The sequence below is a fragment of the Mytilus californianus genome, unplaced genomic scaffold (assembly GCF_021869535.1).
Source record: "Mytilus californianus isolate M0D057914Y unplaced genomic scaffold, xbMytCali1.0.p SCAF_7, whole genome shotgun sequence".
In the NCBI taxonomy this organism is placed as follows: Eukaryota; Metazoa; Mollusca; class Bivalvia; order Mytilida; family Mytilidae; genus Mytilus; species Mytilus californianus.
This window is the reverse complement of record NW_026262723.1, coordinates 95,698,201-95,722,623: the sequence shown is the minus strand read 5'-3', so window position 1 is coordinate 95,722,623 and position 24,423 is coordinate 95,698,201. Positions and strand designations below refer to the sequence as shown.

At 32.4% G+C, this 24,423-nt stretch overlaps 1 protein-coding gene across 6 annotated transcripts; it reads right to left on the bottom strand.

Moving 5' to 3' along the window:
• Positions 1 to 844: 844 nt before the first annotated feature.
• Positions 845 to 19,403, bottom strand: LOC127708854 (uncharacterized). 6 transcript variants are annotated; one of them, XM_052214016.1, is made up of 7 exons: positions 19,199 to 19,401; positions 9,130 to 9,232; positions 8,690 to 8,735; positions 4,450 to 5,324; positions 3,971 to 4,007; positions 2,943 to 2,973; positions 845 to 2,115 (listed from the first exon to the last, which is right to left on the bottom strand). In XM_052214016.1, exons 3-7 carry the CDS (start codon positions 8,728 to 8,730, stop codon positions 1,678 to 1,680), a joined length of 1,422 nt encoding a protein of 473 aa, XP_052069976.1. In that variant the 5' UTR covers positions 8,731 to 8,735; positions 9,130 to 9,232; positions 19,199 to 19,401; the 3' UTR covers positions 845 to 1,677. The 6 variants fall into 6 exon arrangements, with proteins under 6 accessions (XP_052069976.1, XP_052069978.1, XP_052069977.1 ...); XM_052214018.1 differs by lacking the exons at positions 8,690 to 8,735; positions 19,199 to 19,401 and adding exons at positions 2,589 to 2,629; positions 14,851 to 14,914; XM_052214017.1 differs by lacking the exon at positions 19,199 to 19,401 and adding an exon at positions 11,421 to 11,559.
• Positions 19,404 to 24,423: the final 5,020 nt, after the last annotated feature.

Sequence of the window (24,423 nt, the reverse complement as noted above, 5' to 3'; positions counted from 1 at the left end):
AAATAGTCAACGATAGGACTCTTTTGAAAAGTAGATCACCAGACTCGATCTGTACACAGCCATTATAATTTATGAAAAAAATCTTTCATTATGTAGACAGAAAGGAGTATGAACGACTTGTAGTTCGAAAGGACGAAAGGACTGCATAACGAACATGGGTAACGCTGTATGCCTTGTTACTGACTGAGTTGCGGGACATCATAACCTTCATGCCCCTGTCACTGACTGAAGCGCGGGACATACTTACGAACATTGGTATCACTCTCTGTCCCAGGCACTGAGTCTCTGGACATAATACGAACATGGGTAACACTTCTGTTCATGGCCCTTTCACTGACTAAAGCGCGGAGCATAATAACGAACATTGGTAAAACGTTATGCCCCTGTCACTGACTGAGTCGCAGGACACAATAACGAACATTGATAGCACTTTCTGTCCCTGTCACTGAGTCGCTGGGCATAATAACGAACATCGGAAACACTTCATTCCCTTGTCATAATAACGAACATTGGTAACTTTCTTCCCCAGTCACTGACTGAGTTGCGAGGCATAAGAACGAACATTGGTTACACTTTCTGCCCCAGTCACTGACTGAGTCGCTGGTAATGATAACGAACATGAGTAAACCGTTATGCCCCTGTAACTGACTGAGTCGCAAGCATAGATGTATAAACCCATTATACATCTATGGTCGCAAGACATACTGAATTGTAAGCAAGTTATCAATAATGTATTGCAAAACTACAATTTCAGTCAAAAGATTTTGTGAAAAGAATTTCAATCCTTTGATTAAATGTATGGAAATAATTAATGCATTTTATAGCAAAATTATGAAATCGTACAGTTGATGTGATCTTTATTACAGTACATATTATATAATCTTTTATCATTTATTATAATCAGACACTTTGAATATATAGTGTTAGTTAAAATAATAGAATATGATCCATATATATATTGACGAAAATACAATACAAGAGGCAAAAATGATAAAGAAAGAGACCCAGGCTTTCACTTTGACGCCTGGGTTCTTCCATTTAATGTTAGATTGATTGACTGGCGTGATGATATTTTACATTAGATAAAATTCTTTCACCGAAAGAATTCAATCAAAAGTTACCCTGTTATACATGACCAACTAAACATGACCAAAAAAGATTTATAAAGTTGCGACGACCAGAAGCGTTAAATCTTTTTACAGCCCTTTGTTTTAAATTCATAAACTTAGTCAAAATTATCTAAAACAAGTACAAATTTAGAAATTAAGCTTGAACTTTTGTGTAGTCGTAAATAATAGATTGGTTTACACAAAGCAGTAGTTAAGATACTGTGTAATATGTTTAGGTTCTTTTGAGAAAATAACGAATTTTGTAAACATGTTTTTGTAGACGAAATATAAGAAAAAAACTTGTTCATTGAGCTCGTGTCCTTTTTTAATTCTCGCCTAACCAGTGGAACCTCAAGAGAGGCGAACGAGAATATCTTTTGTGTTACATTTGTTACTTTATCAATACATTTTTACATCTGCTATAAGAATATTGGTATTATAAACACACATCTTGGTGCGAACTAATGTATTTTTACTTTGATGATATCATACTGCTATGAGAATTATTAAAGCTTATGTAAACATCTTATATGGTAATATTCATGAGACTTTTACTCTTGATTATCGATCACGGAAGGAAAAGAACATCTCCAAAATCGGCAGATCTCTGTCTATTATGTGAATCATTGAGATCTTCACTTTCCCCATCAGAGTTATGTCCATTCAGTTCCCCATCAGAGTTATGTCCATTCAGATACCCATCAGAGTTATGTCCATTCAGATCCCCATCAGATTTATGTCCATTCAGATCCCCACCAGAGTTATGTCCATTCAACATATCACCATTATGATTTATATCACGTGGTGTTGACTGTGGTAATTTGTTAACTTTGGTAGTGAAAGGGTCCATCAAATAATCGATAATCATGATAGTCTTTCCGTCATCGAAATATTGTGTCGTTGGTATGTCTTTTAATTTTTCATCATCAGTTTGAGGAACTTGCGGTTTTAAAATAAAGTTCTTTGCACTTCCGGACTGTCTTTTTGTAATTTTCTCTATTTCAATCTGAAAACACATGTATCAAATTAGTTTGACATGTTTCAACTGAAGCCATATATATATATGTGTTTACCTATTTTCTTTAAAATCGTCATTCTAATAATTTTGCCAAGAGCTAACATTATCAAAAATGTCGGTATTTAAAAATAAATTATTGGTTGGAATTGGGGTAAATCTCAAAGTAAAGTCACCCAAGACAAGCCTATTCAACTGAATAATAGTGATTTGAATATCCAAATAAAAAACAACATTTAAAAAAGTCAAAACGAGATAGTCAGTTGTACGAGACGAAATTTGTATCTTTAAAAAAGTAAAAAACTACCTTTTTTGTACATATTATTCCCATTTTGAATAACGCCTATTTTCTTTTCGAAATGGGAATAATAAAGATTTAAAAGCTACTACTGGACCCATTCAATATTATTAAAAGCTATGAATATAACCCATTTTAAAATATAAAGCTATACGTGCTGATGTACCTTCTTTCAATGTAGTCTTGTTGCCGGAAAGTACCTGTTTTCTTTAAAAAGAATAATTGTACTTTTAAACCCGTCAGTTTTGTGAAACTGAAAAAAAATGAAATATTTCCCGCCTACATTTTTTCACTAAAATTGTAAACACTATTGTTGGTTGTGTACCTAAACATTTTAAATATTAAAAATTTCAACCTGATGATAAAGTACATTGGATTTTAATAAATAACGTCTTATCTTAAATATAAAGGTTCTGATGATCAAGTATCTGAATTTCAATAAATGAAGATTTCATTTTAAATATAGAAATAGCATTCAAATGCTAGATCTTGAAATCCGTATTTAAAATTAATACAATACCTTTTCAACTGGAACCTTTTCCCTTTCATACCTGTGAAACAGAAGAAGATATTCATCTTAAATATTTTTAAATTGACTTCAGTGAAGAATTCAGTTAATATTTCACTAGACGTAAACATATATTTTTTTTTAAAAAAACTACGGGATGGTTACTCCAATCTCTGACATCACGTTTTTTTATTGTGATATTTTCCTTAAGTAATCTAACTTAACGACATAGTTTGCTTATATATTTTTATTTGAACACATCCCTGGTCGGGGACTATGTTTTTTCCAAATATGACTGTGACAGATGTTCACAAAATTTCTGTTTTTGATTTTTCTGTTAATGTTTGTCTTCTCATACAAAAATGCAGGTCTAAAGTATGCCAATACTAGTAACTGGAATTTACATGCTACAATCAAAGAACAAAATTCAGTAGCAATGAAATTCTGGAATATGTGAACATTGAATGAAAGCAGAAGAGGATAATCTAATGCATTTCCTGCTAGCGTGTGAATTGTCAGACTTTTATAAAAATGTATATCAAAGTTTAACATCAGCTTCAGATATCTCGAAAATCAGTGCAGGTCAAATATGTGTAAAGTAGCTATGAACAGCGGTATACTACTGTTGCCTTTATTTATGCTCATAGGAAATGTAAACGTTTACAAGAACAAAGGTGCAATGCTGTTTCTTTGACGATTTACGACTAATAGAAAAAGTGTCCCAGTTCAGTGGTTGTCATTGGTTCATATCTGTCATATTTGTTTTCCTTTAATTGTTTTGTCATAAATTAGGCCGTTAGTTTTCTCAATTGAATTATTTCATATTTTTCATGTAGGGGACTTTTATAGCCTACTATACGGTATGGGTTTTTCTCATTGTTAAAGGTCGTACGGTTGCCTATAATTACTTACATCCGCTTCATTTGAATTTTGGGGGATAGCTGTCCCATTGGCAATCATACCACATCTCCTTATTTTTAAAGTGATAGTTGGCACGTAAATTAAATGTATTAGTATTATTTGATGTTAAAAATACTTACGCTTTTCCTGGGTATGGAGGTGGAGGAATCTTTTTAACTGAAAATAAATATGTTACGTGTTTTAAAATGAAGAGTTGTAGTGATCTATGAATAAAGGGAGGTGTTTGGTAAACGTCAATGAGACAGCAGCCCGACGACCCAAACACTTCCAGTTTTACTGAATCCCTATAATTCTAAAACGAGATTAATCTACCAGTCGCTCATTTCCAAGGTTGACAATTTTTTGACAGGACAAGCTTCTTTTCCTTTCAATATTTACTCGACTCTGGGGTTCATTTATAAGTAACTTATTTAGATTCATGAAGTTTTTGAGTTCTCTAGGTGAGCTCAAAATTACAAACTCAACAATAGTGGGCCTGTGTATGTGTGTATATGTGTGTTTTTCGTTCGATCATTTATTTTGTTACCATTATTTTTTTTGCATTAAAATTAAGACAATCTGTTCTATGGACAAATGAGATACAAATAGTTATACGTACTAGTTTGGTACACGGGTTCTATCAGTACGTCCCTATAACCTCCTGGTTCTGATAAAGGATACACATTTTCTCCTATCCTACTTGGTGCTACGTAACCGTCTATAACTTTTGGTCGATATTGTCCGAGACGATGTCGAGGAATATACCCATGAACTGGTGTATTGTAAGGCCTCTCTGTTTCGACTGTTCGACGTACGATAACAGGCCGTCCAACTGTCTGAGGTCTTACCGTTCGAATTGGCATTGGCGGCACCGACTGAACAATTCTTACTGGTCTTGCTCGTGTGGTTAACGTTTCTGATATTGGTCTGCCACTGTTCAATTCCATAATAGGTCGAGCATTGACTATTTCTGGTTGATGTCTCCATGTACCATATGTATGGGCCACTCGCCTGGCTTGATATCTTGGTTCATGCATTTTATACCCCCTTTGCCGAACGACATATTCAGGCCTTGCTCCTTCGTATTGAATGTAACTTCTTGCTCTTCCAGAGTGTCGGCTTTCATCTAATATTTTAAAACTGTTATTACGCTGAACAAGTAATTCAGGATCATATAACTTGTAACTTGATTCCCTTTGAACTACATGATCAGCAAAGCCTTTCTTATGTTTTGCCTTTTTAACATAGCTGTTTGGTTTTGGTACAGTCGGTGCTGGTACAGGTTCTTGTTTTGTTTCGTTTTCTTTTGGTTGTTCTGGCTGTGTCGAACTTTCTATTCCTATTTCAGGTTGAGGTATATTTAGATTAACTGTGTCTGGACTACTTGGGTAGCCGTTTGTGACGTATTGTTTCTCTGGATCAATGTAGGCTGATGGTACTGCCCTTGGTGGTTTCGTCCCGTTCACGTATGTTCTTTTAGTGTATACATACTTCCTGTCAAAGGAACAAATATAAAGTTTGTTTTTTTGGGGTATTTTTTTATTATTAAATGTCTATTATTATATTGAACAGGATTTAGTTTTTTAAACTTCACTTTTTATTATGTTTAAATCGCAAAAAGAACAGATGCCTTATTATAGAACTTAATATGTTACAATACGTTAAGTCAAAACGTGTTTATATTAGTGAACAAATATACAAGAAGATATATGTTCAGTAAGTAGCTTAACCAGGTTGGTTCGCACTGAAATGTTTATTTTTTTTTACAAACCGAAAAAAAAATGTCATATGATATCACTATGCAGATTAGAAAAATAAAGTTGTATAGGATACATAATCAAATATATTATTTGTAGTGTATGTTTACATGTAACTTTAAAGTAGTCGTTAAGAAGACAAATGCATAATACAACGAAGATAACATTTATACTAATAATAGCAAATACTGGAATAATATTTTCTAAGAAAAGCTTTATGTCTAACATTGCATTTGGCAAGGGTAAATCAATAGAGTGGTGTCTGTTAGTACAAATATACAGGAAGATATATGTTCAGTAAGTAGCTTCACCAGGTTCGTTCGCACTGAAAACTATTTTTTTTTACAATAAAACCGAAAAAAAAAATCATATGATATCACTATAAATGTTAATATTTTTTGGGGAAAAATAAGCGTGAACTAAAATTATGACACAAAAAAGAACTATATAAGGAAAGTTTAAAGCAAGACGTATATTTTACATGCAGAATCAAGCCAATGTTTAATAAAATGCTTCGCTGGGGCGCAGCTTGATACGACCGCAGAGGTCGAACCCTGAACAGTTGGGGCAAGTATGGACACAAAATTCAAGCTTGATACAGCTATGACTTTGGATTGTCATTAAATATTTGACACAGCATAGGTTTCTGACACAGGATGAATGTGGTGTAAGAACTGGAAAAAATTTAATTTACCTATTATGGTGGAATCTCCATAAACTAAATTGTTTGTTAATTTCAATATATCAAAGAATATGTAGAATTCAATGTTTGATGTAATGTAATAAAGTTGAAATTTGGACCGTTTTTGTTCAATGTGGACCAATTTGGTAACATGTATAAATAATCAAAAATCTAAATACATGGGAGCCCATTTAAATACATCATAAAGGTATTAAAATAGAAAGTGACATCATAGTCATGGCTAAAAATAAACAAAAATCCTTAATCAGCAACATTTAAAGTAATATCTAAAAATAAAATTCCTTTGTAACCATAAAAGCCCATTTAAATACATCATAAAGATATTAAAATAGAAAATGACATCATAGTCATGGCTAAACATAGCAAAAAACCCTTAATCAGCATCATTTAACAGTAATATCTAAAAATGGAAATTACATCATAAAGGTATTAAAATAGAAAATGACATCATAGTCATGGCTAAAAATAAACAAAATCCTTAATCAGCATCAGCAACATTTCATAGTAATATCTAAAAATAAAATTCCTTTGTAACCATAAAAGCCCATTTAAATACATCATAACAGATATTAAAATAGAAAATGACATCATAGTCATGGCTAAACATAGCAAAAACCTTAATCAGCATCATTTAACAGTAATATCTAAAAATAAAAATTTCTTTGCAACCATAAAAGTAAAATAGAAAATGACATCATAATCATAGCTAAAAATAAACAAAAATTTTTTTTATTGGCAAATTTTAAATGGAGTTTATTATACTAAAACAATAAATTTGCAACCATAAACATGATAAAACCCCATTTAAACACATCATAAAAGTATTAAATAATTCAACTACATCATAAGGCTATAAAAATAGAAAATGACTTCATAGTCAAGGCTAAAGGTAAACAAAAAACCTTCATCTGCAAAATTTTATATTGGCAAATTTCCAATGAAGTTTATTACACTAAAATTGTTGGCAAATTTCCAATGCATTTATTAACAATAAAGTTATTGGCAAATTTCCAATTTACATAATTTAAAAGCAGTGTAGATGAGATATTTAAATGAGTTTGAATTACCAACCTTACACTGCTTTTAAATAATGTTCTTTACTCAATTATTTGTCTATTAAAATGGAAACCCTTGTTTTTTAACCTTTTTTCCCCTTATTCCTTAAACATTAGAGCACACTAAAAAAATCCTTATTTTCGACCAATATTTGGCCCCTTATTCATAAATGTTTGAGCAATTAACCCCAAAACTCAATTCCTACTTTCTCTTCGTGATAAAAAATAACTAACTTAAAATGTAAATTTTAAACAAAAAAAAAAGGAAAAAAAAAAATTACCCCTTTTTTGACCCCCGCCCCCCTTATGATTCATCACCCCCACCCCCCTTTCCCCCCAAACCAAGCTCAATAACAGCCTTGCCTTTGTGGTATGGTACCTTGTAATACAATTTTAGAGAGATCCATACACTTGAACACAAGTTATTGTCTAGAAACTAAAAAATGCTTATTTTAAACCCCTTTTTAGGCCCCTTATTACTAAACGTTTTGGGCAATTACCACAACACTCAATTCCAGCTTTTCCTTTGTGAAATGGAACCTTGTAGTAAAATTTCAGAAAGATCCATACACTTACACACAAGTTATTGTCATGAAACTAGAAAAATGCTGTTTTTTGCCCCCTTTTGGCCCCTTATTCCTAAAATTTTGAGGCAATTAACCCCAAAATCAATCCCAGCATTGACCCTTTGTGATATGGAATCTTGTGGTACAATGTCAAAGAGATCCATATGCTAACACACAAGTTATGTCTGGAAGTTACAAAAATGCTTATTTTCGGCCCCTTTTTGGCCCCTAATTCCTTAACTGTTGGTACCATAACCCCCAAAATCAATCCCCACCTTCCTATTGTGGTATTGAACCTTATGGTAAAATTTCATAGAGATCCATTCACTTAAACTAAAGTTAGAGTGCGAAAACCATTGTGTATTCGGACGACGACGCCGGACGACGACGACGACGACGACGACGACGCCAACGTCATACCAATATACGACCTCAAAATTTTTTTGCGGTCGTATAACAATGCAAAGATATATGATGTGCTAGAAACAATAACCAATACAGCACTGTAAAAGTTGTAGGATACATAATCAAATATATTAGTTATATGTAACTATAGGGTAGATGTTAAGAAGACAAATGCATAAATACAACGAAGATTACATTTATACCAATAATGGCAAATACTGCAAGAAAAGCTTTATGTCTAACATTGCATTTGGCAGGGTAAAGCAATAGAGTGGTGGCTGTTAGTACAAATATACAAAAAGATATATATTTACAAACATGCATTGGTTATATAAGGATTGCTACATGTAAATGTTCATTATAGTTAATCTACCGATTTGTAGTTTCTCCGTTTCTGCTTGAATTGTTTCCCATTTTAACTGAAATATCAGAGCATTATGCAACTAATTATACATACAAAATGTCTGCACAATGTTTTCCGAATTAAGCGTAATGTTCTTATGATTTTTAGCTCTATCTGAATCAAATCCAGCAATGCAACACTGCAAACACACTTGCGTTAAAAGCTTGATGCTAAAATTGTACCTGTGTTAATTAATTTCAGCTAAAAAAAAATCATTTAAATATTAAAGAAATAAGAAGAATTTGATAATATTAAGAATTATTGATTCTAAATACAATAGAGTCAAATATAACCTACTTTCAATACAATGAAAATAAACACGTGTGACAAGAAAGGTGTTCAGACTTTTTCAATTTTCAATGTAGCAATTAAATAAATTCTTCTGAACAGACGTTCCACACACTACATACCTGCGACAATATCCCGCTACTCCACAAGTTATAAGTAAACCGAAAATTCCCAGTACAGAGCTAAGTGCTATAATAGATGAATCGGACAATTCGGCCATAGAATCTGAAAAATAAAAGTAAAATATGACCATGACATTATTGTTACTTGTTTCCTGCTGCGAACTACCTGTTTCTTTACAAATGACCCAGCATTTATCAACCTAAATGAAATCATAAGCTGGGTCACCACTTTTAAATATTGATATGTTGGGGTGTACAAACGGTCAAGGTATCCCTATCTACTGGACCACCGAATATAACTATAAAAACAGATATCTGCAGAACAATAGAATGCACCACTCAAATTTCTGGTAAATAAAAAAAAAGAAGTTGTGCATATGAACAAACCAAATAATAAAAGAGAGAATGGAGCTGAATTGACTTGATATCAAGGAGATCGCATGCCTTGAATGGGACGCGTGATTAGTTAGGTAAAAGTCCGAGAAAGTTAAATAAGAGTATCTCAGGAACCTGTATCGCTCACCTGGCATTTTTGTCAAAAAATAAATTGAAAACATACTACAAGATTATTTGGTAAAAATAGGAGGTAGGTAGATCTTGACAGTCTGTGCATATTTACCCCTGTCAGATATTCTGTAACCATGTTTGTTGACTGACCGAAATAAAAAACACAAACTTTATACTAAATACCCTTAGGATTATTCCCCCAAATATGGTTAAAATTGGTTCAGTAGTTTAAAAGGAGAAGTCTTTGAAAAAGTTGACAACGACGACGGACGTCAAGTGATGGCAATATTTAACATGGCCTTATCACCAAGTGAGCTAACAAAAGATGTTGAAACGATGGAAAATACAAAGGATATGCGAACGTAAAAATCCCAACTCACATATTTCCGTCTTTAATTAAAACTGCTGTTTACATATTATTTCCTTGATACGATTATTATCACTAAAACTGCCGAAATTATATTATTTAACTGTTTAATCCTATATTGATTTGTATACATAGCGTTTCTTATTTGTCGATTACTAACTATGATGTGATATCCTTTGTTTTTCTATTGTAAAAAAACTGTCACTATCAATGTTTTATCATTAAACTGTATAATGGAAAAGTGAGGCAAAAGATACCAAAGGGATATTCAACAACTCATAAGTCGAAAACAGACTGACAACGCCATGGCAAAAAAACGAAAAACGACGAAAAGACAAACAACAATACACAAAACACAACAAAGAAAACTATAGACCGAGCAACACGAGTCCCACCAAATACCGGGGGTGATTAAGAAGTATTACATTGACTTTCATTATTTTAAAAGTAAAAATAAGGAGCAACCATCACAGTTAAATGTCATATCTATTAAATCGTGACTCAAATTGATCTAGGATGATTGCTTCATGGTGCAGAAAGTTTTATTTTTAGATAATGTCTATCTGCGTAAAATATTTTGCAGAACCATGTGACTGTGTAACATATCCCGAAGACAACTATGACAAAATCGTATAAGTAATGCAAAGTTTAATTTTACTTAATAATTCGACAGTCTTTGTCAAGTTAACTATTTTTAACATAAGATTGCAACTTCAGAGAAGTCAGTTTACTATCTTGCATACATTAAATACCGGAAATTATAGTGGATGAATAAATGCTTACTATAAGTGTTCATCATTTAATACCTTTAAAGGCCATGCCTTTCCAGCATTTATTGCAATTTCATTTGCGAAGAAAAATCATCACGAACATATCTGACTAATAACAGAGACATATAATACAATATGTCTCTGCTAATATCATGTGTGTAAAATGTTACAATTAGTTAGCTAAATGTTATCGTGATGTGTGTCCATTTGACCTTGCTACTTAGTGTCCCGGGAAAATTTGGTCTCAATGACCTACATTAAGAACCCTTAGTCCATTAAGCATTTTGAACACGAAACTTGTATGTATATGGCATTTCAACTTCCATTTCTAAGGAGCAATATCCCAACATAATGAAACTAGAATAACTGTTGTGGTATAAGCTCCAAAAGGCGCACAGTTCATTAATCATTTGAAAACAACATTTATACTTTAATGAACTGGGACAAAATCTCGTGGGAATTTGTCAAGATTTCTGCTAAGAAGCACAACTATATTGTCTACCTAGAAACAGAGACATATATTATATGTCTCTATATATGTCTCTGCTAAAAATTAACACTTGTATGTATACCTCAATAACATGTGTGCAAAGCAAACTTTGGAGAAAAATAAACGAACAAAAGTAATTAAACAAAGAAAACATTACCTTATATGACATTTGTTATGTTTATTCCTTCAGAAAATCCATTGTTACACATGACAGAGTATGACTACTTGTAGATAATGTGAGATACCCGGTACACATATGTGGTATGGTTGAATAATTACAGGTGGAAAAATCGATTTCAGAATTCCTGCTAATTGATCAAAACATTATGTATTTGCCATTTAATAGCACGTGGTATTAAGTATACCTATAACGTATTAGATCTTATTTACTTTCTCCAAATTTAGATGTATTTTTTTAAAAAGAAATTGAGTAGCTATTCATTTCTTACAAAGATATGTATAATGCAATATGAAAACTGTCTTAGGTGGACAGCTTGCTCAATTGATCTCTGTGTAAACACTGTATAATACCATAAACTCTGTTACATTAAGTAAAAATGCACCCAACACTTTATTATGACATTTGGTAAATGGTAAAAAAAATATTTACCAGATCTTACTCTAAAAAAAGTGAACACTTTTCTTTCTGAAACCATGCGGAAAGTAACGATTGGATGCCCTCTCTAACAGACTGGTGAACTACAGCTCTAGTATATATTACACAAATTCTCAACCATAAAAGCAATTGATTGGTATAAGATTTATCCAAATTTCAATTTTGATCATGAACATATTGTATAACCAAATTGTGACGTTGTAAAATTTCATAAATGATAAATTATTAAAACGATCAACAATTTTATTATAGATATTCATCTATGAAGATATATTGAGTTATCATTAATTAATATTCCTGGAAAAAAAAGCCAGGTAGCTTAATTTCAACTATATACTAGTTTGAAATCAATGAATATCAAGGCCGATAGTGTATCATGCATATTGACTGATTCTAGAGCAGTGTTTGTTAAAAATTTATACACGATGGAATTCTTTGTCACATGTTGAGGTTTGCGACTATCTTGTTAAAAAAAATGTTTGTAAATAGTAACTTAGATTCTGCAATCATTATACATTAACTGAATTTTTAATTCCGCATATTTATGGACAATACTGTATATTTATCTATATCGTATCATTTATGGCTTGATACTAGAAATGAAGTGTCTACACTTAATCAAAACGTATACGTGCTTACATATAGAGCCACTGCATGGTCACACTAAAAGCTTTATTCGTCCTGGCGTTATGTTCTTATTTTATTTGGTGAAACGATCTATTCAAAGTAATAATACTTTGAAATGGATCATAGTTTAGTTTGTTTGAAAGTTTAGCTGTATTAAACCTAATATATTACACTCTCCTTTTTCGTGGTGGGTTTAATGCCACCAAACTCCGTTTTCATGAGTCTTTGACGTTATCTGCAGGTAAAACGTCAGAGTCAACAAAATTTTATGTAAAACATTCAGTAATTACAAAATGAGGACTGAACAATAGCTTGATTGATTGATTATTGTTTGTTTAACGTCCAGTGGGAAATATTTCATGCATGTTAAGTGAGAAAAAAAATTAGGTTAATGCAATATGTATGATCTGCAATGTTGGACGGGAAATTAGGACTGCCACTAGAAAATGAGGGTATGTTCGATAAAGTCAGAAATTTTGCTCTGTAACAGGCCTCCTACACCCCACCGCTTAGCGTTGGTTACTATGGTTCCAGAGCGCAGAGAGCGTGGCACTCATCTACACGGATTTTACTTCCCAATTTCTCGTTTTGTAGAAACAACTCAATGGTTTTGTGGTAACATGTTTGTCTCGATTGATGACGATCATTGGTTAGATTCCCGGCCGGTCAAACCAAACACTTTGAAATGAATATTTACTGCTTCTTATACCTAAGCACGCGGCATTTAGGAGAAAAGAAAATTAACCCTTTATTGATTGTGTGCGTCTGAACTGCTGTTCTTAATTTACCTTGTCCTTCATCAATAACGCTCAAACCCAAGCATTAAAAAAGCCAAAGATGATGTATATTATAAGGCCTAGACACGTGAATAGCTCTATGACCAACAGGGACATAAAAATACTAGTTTCAAACTTTGCCTTAGTGAGTTGGAAACTTAGTTTCTTAATAATATCTGAATCAAGTTATCAGATGAATTAAAAAAGTTTGTTAAAAATCATGTCAATACCGAAGCACTGACTACTGAGTTTATGACACCCTCGGGAAATAACAGTCCACCAGCAATCGACCCAGTGCTAGGAAATGACAATGACGCATTATTAATTTCATGCATCCGAAGTAGAAGATACCGACGGTTTAAGGTTAGATTAATGTGAACTAGCACTTTAAAAATCTGGCTAAGTGTGGCTGTCTAATACAAAGCAAGGTTCATATGATTGTACGAAAGCTACTTAAACAGGGACGTTGTCTCATATAAGGATACTAACAAGGAGGTCAGCAACATATCTGAATTTTTCTTTAAAGTTATACCAATTACGATGACACTAAGTTTTTCACTTATGGGACGACAAATTTTCGGGGGAGTGGTGCAAGAGGATTTTGAAAATTAATATCCTGACCTGATAAGAGCTGAAAATACATATTGCTAAAAACCGATTAAAAATTAATACTCTGCAACACGAAATGCAGGAAATAACTGTGTACAAAAGTTTTTAAAAAAATGTTCACACAAAGAGAAGCCGCGGGAAAAAATCATGTGTTGAAAATGAATATATACATTCTTAGTTTTTCAATAAGGGAACGACCATTTGATTTTTTGGGGGAGGATAGAATTTTGAAAATGAATATCCTGACCTAAGGGCTGAAATTAAATAATCTTGCCATTTGACCCTTGACGACTGAAATGAAGTGAATTTAGTATTAAATTCGGTTGTAAGAAAATTGTTCATCTTTGAAAGCGCATCAAATATTGCCAAATAAATGATTGGAATATTCTTTTAATCTCATTTTCATATATTAATTATAAAATTTATTGTTTGTCCCTTTACAAACAATTATTAAAGGTAACAGTTTAGTTGTGTTTTCGCAGATTACTAATTATCACTGAGATATCCGATAATTGAGTTTGACATATTTTGTTTGGATCAAATAAGGACTAAGATATCCGATAATTCAGTTTGACGTATTTTGTTTGGATCAAACAAGAACTGAGATGTTTAGACATGACACTAATCCTTTCTCTAACTCATCCATTGTTAGCTTTCACCAACTGCTAGTAACACGATTTGGTATTACTTGTTTATTTTTGAACTTGCAAGAAAGATAAGTTTCTGTGCAAAAATAAACAGATTAATACGATGTCGGCAATTTTCACTAGACATCATTAGGTTCAACGAAACAGTTATTAATTTGGACATTCCGGCAGACCAATCGAATTATATATAGAATTTATTTCTTAAAATATACCAAGATACAATAAGCAATAGTTACTTGAAGTATGCAGCAGTTCTACTCTATAATATTTCATCTTAAAGACAAAATTGTTGACCATGTAGTACAAACTTACCAATTATGGTTTGATGTGTTTTATGGCTTCGAATTCTCAAGTCATCCATTCATTTCTTAAGAATAATATTGTTACAGCCTTATTTTCTGACCTCACTGGTAGTAGTAGTGGTGGCTACTTAATATTGTTTTTCACTCTTTAGATTTCAAGGGATTTGACGGTCTATTTAACGTGTACGTTCTATTTAAATATCTGTAATGTCCAGTGCTTTGAGGTTAAATTTTTACCCTCCAACACGTTTTAAGATAGCCATACCATTACATCGAATAATAAATAAAAAATATGCCCCAACATATTCTCTATCATTATTTCAAAACGATATTCTCTTAATAATAGCGTGACAGTCTTTATTTCTGACATTACTGGTAGTAGTGGCTACTTAATATTTTTCACTCTTTCGACTTCAAGGGATTTTGATGGTCTATTTTAAATCAACGTGTATGTAATATTTAAATATCCGTAATGTCCAGTGCTTTGAGGTTACATTTTTACCCTCTAACACGTGATAAACTAGCCCTTTCATTATATTGAATGATAAATATACTACAACGTATCCTTTTTTATTATTTAAAAAAAGCTCTCTTAACTCATAAACCTCTCCATCAGGATTATGAGGAAGGACAACCTTAAAATCTCTTTGTTCACTGTTTATCGCGGACTGGTTTACTGCAGTTTTGAAACACTTTCATTCTGTCAAAAATCCCGTTTGCGGTCTTAACGATTTGTAATGATATGGCGGGTAAGGCATGCCTGTCGTCGAACCTCTACTGTCTTCATTTTCAGGTTTGTCAGCTTCGATGTGACACTCGTGATAACTCAATCTCTTTGCTTTGGTATAGCATGATCGTATCCAGAACTATATTACAGTTCTGTACTTAAGTTGGCTACCCATACACTAGAAATAATCTGCATTCGTTTGATGAGCTTTTGTGTATTTTACTTTCTACCCCTCAAAAACATGTGACCAATATTACTCAAAGGAAAACACATGTTGCAAAAAGCATTTTATCACGAGTGTCCTAAAACTGAGATTTGAAAAACCTAACAAAATTTTCAATGGCATCCTTGCCCGTTTTGCCAAGTATTTACAAATATGAGTAAAATATGCTTAATAATAACATAAAACGGTGCCACTTTTTCTATACCAGCTGTCGGCAATTCAACAATTATTGTCTCTTTAGTAGACCTCGAGGGCATAATGCTTGAAAATCCAAAGCCTAATATACACACGTTGACGAGTAGACATAACAATAAAGACAAAAAGTATAGCCGAACCGGGACAAGGGATCAGAGCTTTGCATCAGGGAGATACATTCCTTAATGTCAAATGATTTTTTAAGTTTTACAAACATATTCGTATTTCCATGCCAGGACTTGGCTTCTGGGCTGGTGATGTCCACGGGAAATAACAGTCCACCAGCAGAGGTATCGAACCAGTGGAGGTAATAACATAAAATGGTACCAATTTTACTGCACCAGTTGCTAAAGTCTTTTCAGTTATGTCTTTTGGTAAAATGTTTCAAAATTCCAAAACCCAATACAACCGTTGAAGAGCAGATATAAATGAAAAGGGCCAAAAGTAACGCCAATAACTAGGACAAGGAATCTCAGCTCCATTCCTCAAGTTCAAATCAAACATATAACGGTTCTTAAGATACACTTATCAATACTATAATCGTTAGTAATAGTAATAGGAATCATTAAACGACATATAGTTATTTGTTGAAAATAATAAAAATATTCCACGCTTTGCACTCTTTATGTGCATTCATTTTTGTGTTTGTCCATTTAAAACCCATTCTAAAGGCGAGCGTCCGTTTGGCTGTGCGAGATGTATAAATACATAGTCACGTCCGTTCGATGCTCTCTGTGCATATACGAACGGGTTGAAACAACTCTGTGAGGGGTCCGTAGGTTGCAAGGCATAATTTCTGTCCCTACCCAGCATATACCATGTTTTTCGAGTGGAAGTCTACCTTCATTACGGTCGGTTCACTTTGCAGATACAATACTTTTTGATTTATTATTACTCTGTTTTCGTCCTAAATATGCATGAAATATTTTCCACTGGACGTAAAGTAAACAGCATTAAATCAATCATGCAATCACTGTATTCATTGAACCAGTCTGACCCACTGTATAATCAACATCCAAGATAGACCGAGTGATTCACCATATACACGTTATCAACAACCCAAATAGACGAATCATTCACTTTGTGCCTATTACAGTCTTTAATTATCCCTTTGATAGCTTTCCTCTATTTCTAATAGACGTTTACATCAACGATATATAGAGACTGCTGTTACGATATCAGACTGTATGAGATGTGAGATTTGGAAACTCTAGTGGGCGTGAACAAATCAATATTTTATTTATTGGAGAGGACTAGAATTATTTGAAAACATGAAATAAAAAATGTAGAGTTATAAATCAGTAGGGTGCTGTATAGATCCTATATGATTTTAAATTCATTTACACTAACTGTTCAATAAAATGCCGTTAAAAATTTTCAATCAAATAAAGATTTATACACATTTTTTAACATACAAACTGAACAGACGTATTCAACAAATAAAACCGGTTTTAACAAACGAAAATGAAGTAATATGTTTGTTACCTTTGTCAGTTAAACGCCTACCGCACTTGTGCAGTTGGCCAACAAAGGGGAAAATATGAACCAGGCAACCTTATAAAATTCATAAATTGTATGAGATGAAGAAATGTATTTTATTATTAAACTATGTAACCTGTTTGCTTCGGTAGTTACATGACCAATACGATCAGTAGAAAAAAAATGTCTGATTTAACTAAATGATTACTTGTACACCATTTCCCAGTAAACGTTTACAAAAATATTGTAATTGGTTAAAGTTCAATTGTATGCATTAAAAAAAATACAAATTGGCAAAGAGGATAACACAAACGGATTTTTAGAAATTAATGTGTTCTAGCTTTAAAACGGTAAGGGTATGTCCAGTTTTACGCACAAAACACACTGTGGTAACAATTTTGACAAGTTTTAAATACGAAGAAATTTCAATTTGTACTTTGAACAATGACAGATAATTCAAGTCTAAATACTTCAATAGCAAGAAAATCTAGGCATTTTTTAAATAAAATAACTTGTCGAAAATACACCAATTAAATTACTAGTACACACTAAACAACGCAATTCACCCAAAACGGACATATAGAGGTCAATGTAACGTCAAAAGACAAGTGTCCATACCATGTCAAGCTCTATATCCCCTAAGGAAAAAGATCACGTTCAGATATCATTGAAACAACAATGCAAGTTTCCAAGAATAAGTAAATTCAAGGTATTAAAGAGTGTGTGACACACGTGTATAAATGAGTGAAAAAAAATGACTTTGCACAAGACAGGATGTAAATGAATATTCTGCAACATAAAATACAGGATAGTGTGTACAAAAGTGAAAATAAATTTTCGCGATAAGCATGCCAAGCAACAGATGAAAATAAATGGTCAATCTGTAAAAATGCCCCCCCCCACCCGAATATCAAATAAACCCTTCTTATGGTAAATTATATATATTCGTTAAATAACATTTATTTGTATATTTCTTGCCCTTTGACTTAACATCGCTGTTGTCCATATTGACCAAGTATTTAGTAGTCTTTTTAGAGCTTTATGTTCGTTTTTTTTTAATATAAATCCTTTTTATGTACTATTCATCCCAATTAAGATCTGTATGCCCTTGACTTAAGATGTACGAAAGCCCTTCCAATATTACCTTTTGCCATTTAAATATGTAAATATGAAGTATGAATTCATGATAACCATTTCTGTCTATCTGAAGTCTACAGATTTTTATTTTACATTCTCCCAAGGGTACATTTCAAATTCAAAAACTTCCAATTTCACAAGTATTTCTTTATGTATCAGTTAATCTAATATCTTCTAATACTAATTATTTAATTCATTTCTAATGCACATTTATACCGTTGTAGCTGGGTAACTAAGAACTTGCACCAAACCTTGATGTTTAACAGTATTTTAGCGGCTTTTCTTTTTTATCTCCAGTTCTTTACATCATATGACAGAGTGGCACTAATATCCGCTCTCTCCAATAATATTGACGGACATCGCACATCTGAGACATTTTAGATTTCCCTCCAACATATTTTACAGGTGAATTTTCACTTGTACCTTGTGTCGTGAATTAATACATTATATACATTCTTTCCCATTAAGTTTGAAAACTAGTTCTGAATCAATAACATTTTAATCATCTAAATGCACTTTTAAAAATATCTGATTTTATGTCAACAAAATGAGTTGAATTGAAATCCGTTGAAGAACTGAAACAAAATCAAAACTTACCCTATTTCAGGTTAAAGAATTTTTTTGCATCCATGTACGTTATTTTAATCCCCGACAATCATCTACAGGGAGTGAACGGTCTGGTTAATTTTACCACACCCGAATGGACGAAAACAGAGTTCTCCACTTGAATGAATACACTGAAAAGAAAACCTACATAACTTATCATAACATCATGCCTACTCTACGATGGGTAGATATAGAGATTCCTATTCATATATTTTCTTTTTAAATTCCACCTACGGGATATCGACCAATGTTTACCTTTTCTCTTTTGGTTGCGTGAACATTAATTCAAAAGATTATGCATTAAACTTTTACTTAAAGAATGTGAAGTAATCTTTTACGGATTATGCTTGTTCAAGTTTAAGTTTTAATACACACACAAAAATAATCAGATTTTAAAATGATCTAATTTAAACTTTCACATCATATAGATATAGTATTATCACCAAGGTGACATAATATGTATAACACTATTACGTGAAATTATATTTGTACAAGCCAGGACAAAACATGCAACCGTTTATTCTACTAAAGACTAGGTTTATTCTGCTATAGACTAGGTTTATTCTGCTATAGACTAGGTTTATTCTACTATAGACTAGGTTTATTCTACTACAGACTAGGTTTATTCTACTATAGACTAGGTTTATTCTACTATAGACTAGGTTTATTCCACTATAGACTAGGTTTATTCTACTATAGACTAGGTTTATTCATCTTTGATTCCACAACATAAGGAAAACGTAAAACATTTTGAAATGATATTCAACACAACAATATTGTAAAAGAACTAAAAAATTGGCCTATCAAGATCTTACGAAATATGCTGCATGGTTAAAGTTTATTGATGATTGTTGAAATTGTCACATTTATGAAAATTTTATGTTATTCTTATTATTGTTGATGGCTGGGGAGAATCAAAATTATTCAGTATCACGCAAAGTAATAAAGTATGCACTTTGGATCCCTGCTACTACAAAATCAGCAATTTTTTGTTCTTGCAAAAAGGGGGCAGAATATACTTTTCTACTCTGTGGTAGAGTTATTGTCTCTTAGATACATTACCCCGTTTCCATTCTCTAAGTTGAAGAAAAACAGACAATATCATGATAAAAAAAGAAAAGGATGTAAAGACGAATATTAGTCCACAAATATTACATATAAATGTAAGAATGAGCAACAAGAACTCCATCACAAATCGGGAATGACCTCGTGTAATTCTGCTCAATTAGTGACACCCGTCGTGTTGCTCACGGCAAGTTACATTCGGTGATGACATAACTGAGGAAAGAGGACAAGATTTGAGCTACGACAATTGAAGCATATTCGTGGTCATCTGTCACACAAATATTCTTAACAGTCAACCAATCAATGATGAAGTTCATAAAACTTTCGAAGGGATGACTTTACCATTAGAAACCCTTGGTTCCTTGTAAGCAGCAATCATCCATGGAGAAGAACTGGAATGTCGCATCAACTGGGAGATATATACTCCGCATACAGGTGCTGCTGGAAAGTTGCTACATAGAAATGAAAAGTTCACAATTGGAAAACTCGAATCATCTCTATTATTGTAAAGTTTAGTTCTCAATAGATCCCATTGTCAATTTCTGTAAATCAAATTCAATGGGGTAGTAGATGCGCTAAAAAGATCAACAAACTTCGAAGTATTTAGTAGAATTATTAAGTGCAACCGAATAATCATTGAATATTGCATACGATAAAAACAAAAACAGGCAAACACTTAATTAGAGAACAAAATAGATTACATTCTTAAAGAAATTTACTCAATAAAAAAAAAAATTTCAACCTTTATTTGGAGGACGAAAATTATTCAGAAGCTCAGCTTAAAGTAAATAAAATAAATACTAGCTAAATCATATTCCTTATACCATACCATGATTTGTTTTTGCTGTTAAATTGAGGAAAGTCAATCAAACATTTGTTATATCAAACTCGTGAATATAAATCTTCAAACACTCTTGGTAAAAAATGAAAACCTTCAAACACTTTTGGTAAAAAATGAAAACAATACTGTATCAAATTAATGCGTCCAAATCGCTTTTAAGGGCTTACCTTCATCAGGAACGATCAAAGCCGAATCCTTGAAAGCCAATGATAAACAGTTGAAGGCCTATATGACCAAAAAGGCCCCCCCCCCCAAAAAAAAAATAGCCAAATACATCTAAGGTCAACTTTGCCTAAGGAGTTAGTTTCTTTATATTTTTTTTTATTTATAAATGGTACGGTACAAACCGAGACAATTTTATCAAAATTCAGATATTCTGTAAATGCCCATGGACTCAGCTGCGATGTTATAGTATTTTAGAAGGATTCGTATTTTTGCAATAATGACGACAAAAGAAAATTAAGGAAGACATTCGCTGTTATGAATTGGGATTAACTTCGCCTATGAATAAGATGTGACTGCATAGTTATACATCCCTGTATCCGAACATTCGTCCCTTTAGCGAAGGGTTTTACTGTCAGACGAAGTTACATTTTATATTCTAACTGAGGAATGGATTGTCTTTTTTAACGCTGTTTAATATTCTAATGTCGAAACAGGTTTCTGCAGGCATTTCTTGCAAAGTGAAAATTTCAAAAGATACTCCCACTTGTTATTAGATATTGATGAAAAATTCCATGTCAAGAATGTATGAAAAATTAAAAGTATTGTCAAATAGAACGCCATGTCCTAAGGATCTGAAAATTATTTACAACTCATCAAAAATAATGTTCCACACCATATATAAAATCATTCTTTTATACGTAAGTTGAGAAATATGTGACGATGATACACAGTAGTTAAATCAATGAATCATAGTTAAAACAGTGTCAAAATATGTTTATTGTTGAAAATTAATGTATCAGTGATCATTTTATGATGTCACATGTACAATAAGGTTCATTTATTTAACTTTCAACGTTTTCATACAAATTTCATCTTCAGTATTCCTGTTTTTTTCTTATCACTTTTATGTAGGGCTTTAAATACAAACACAAGCTTGATACTCTTCTTCTACCATCATAGTTTAACTTATAATAAGGTTTTTGCCTTTTTCTTCTTTTGTAGTTTACCATTTCGGTGTTCTTGAGGAACAAACGAAACACTTTCAAATTGGTAGATGCTGCATCTTCACCAAACAGTCATCATTTGAAACCAACGGCAAAGTTTGTCTTCGGAGTCAGCATGGCGTGTCAGAGTAGTATAACACGTCTTCTTGCTATCTGTGAGTCACATATGCAGATACGAATTTTAAACAAAAAATCACTCAATGTGTCTGTCTAGTACAAAGCAGAATATTTTGAAAATGCATGTCTATGATATCGTTTAGAATATGCATGTAATATTTGCCGCTTAATATTCAATGTACCAGTCAATTTTTACTTCGCGGTATTTCTTGTGATTTTTGGAAATACTTATCCTCTACAAATACATGGAGTTGTGACGTTATTGGCACATTCAGTTTAGATTTACAAAATGCAATGAAATATAGTTACATATATATATTCAATATATTAATTTGCTAATGTGTTCACCACCATTTCATTTTGTTGTAAATATCGATTATCATAAACTAAGATCAAATAGTATTAACATTTAAATGATTTCAGAGTCTAGACATGCTGTGACTCAATAAGACTTATTTATTTTCGTTTTTTCGTATTTTATTGGTAAATGGACTTAGTTTTTTTTACAGTTTACGATCAGATTCAGGCTGAGGTTAAAGTTTTTCAGTCATCAATAACTTTATCAAACCTTCACGGAATTTTATGAAATTTGGACAGACGCTTGTTAATGACCAAAATACAGTATCCAAAGCAAAAGTTTGAAAAAAATTATTTTCATTTTTCTGTATTTTACTGATAAATGGACTTTTTTTTTACAGTTAACAAGTAGATACAGTCTGGGGTTAATGTTTGTCACACATTTTGACTCCTCGCTCTGTGGATAACAGCTGCGGGTATGGAATGATATGAATATATATATTCGTCATACTACTTGTAACTAACTCTTCCTTAAGTAGCACAATTGATTAACTTAAATGGAAAATGTCATATTATTTACTAACAGATGCACTCAACCAAATAAATATCAATGCAATAGGTGTGCGGTCTTTAAAAATTGATTGCATATGATTTTTCTACACTGAATTATTTTTAGTCGTCTCAAATATAATATCAAAATGAAATTACGAAATCTATACTAATTTGAAAAACCACACCAATGATTATGACAAAGATACGTTTGTCAAAATCATTGGCGTGGTCATTCAAATTATAACTTAACAGTGCAGGGTACAGATAGGTCAGACTTACTTAGACGAATACCTTATGCTGTTGAGTTCTACAGAGATTATTCACATTACTATGTACTATTTCAATGGATACCATTTATAACAGACTTTTAGTATTCTAGCTAACACAAATATGTAATACACTGATTTGTTCTTATTTTAGAGTATGACATAAAAAGCCATACCAATCAGTTAAAGATCATCTAAATCTTACTTCATACTTTTACTAATAAATTGACCCTATGGACCATCAGAACCTGAAACCTTTTCATTGATTCCTGGAAGTGATTTTAGTGAAAGGAAAAATACGTTTTCGTCATATGTTTACTCATTACCGTTGAGTCGCTATTCAAGTGTTGTGACAACTACTGTGAATTCAATGACCGGTTTTATTCTTTCAAAGAAACTTTTGTTAAAGATATTTATCCAAAAATTTTCATTCTAAAACTATGTAATACACTAATTTCAAATCAATAAATGAGATGAAAAATAGTAAAAATAAAATTATGCTCTACTTTTTTCAACTGGAAGATTTGATGGTGGACACTCTTCTGTAATAATTCGATTTTTCTAATAGATTGGATTGGAGTAGGCATTCATATTTTCCCGCAAAACGTTCTCGAGATATTTTTCCGCATGCGTTAACACAAATTTTCGGTATTCTTGATTTGTTATTGATATATATATTTCTCACGACAAAACATTTTCAAAAATTATTTTCATGAATATTTATTGATGAAACTGATATATAACAAGCGATAAGGAATGTTATTTTGCGTTCGGTTATCAGTCAAAAACGAAAGTCACGTGGGTAGAAATGGCTGTGGCAACAATACACCGGAATGCCCTCACGGTCATCCGATGTAAAAATCAATGGCAACGAAAAAGAGACAAAAACGTAATCTAAGTCCTGATTTG

Coding starts and splice junctions, on each gene's coding strand:
- LOC127708854 (XM_052214013.1), bottom strand. CDS start 14,899: ATGGATGACTTGAGAATTCGAAGCCATAAAACACATCAAACCATAATT. Junction 9,233..14,850: donor AACACATCAAACCATAATTG/GTAAGTTTGTAC, acceptor TTTATTTTTCAG/ATTCTATGGCCGAATTGTCC. Junction 4,008..4,449: donor AGAACCCGTGTACCAAACTA/GTACGTATAACT, acceptor ATTTATTTTCAG/TTAAAAAGATTCCTCCACCT.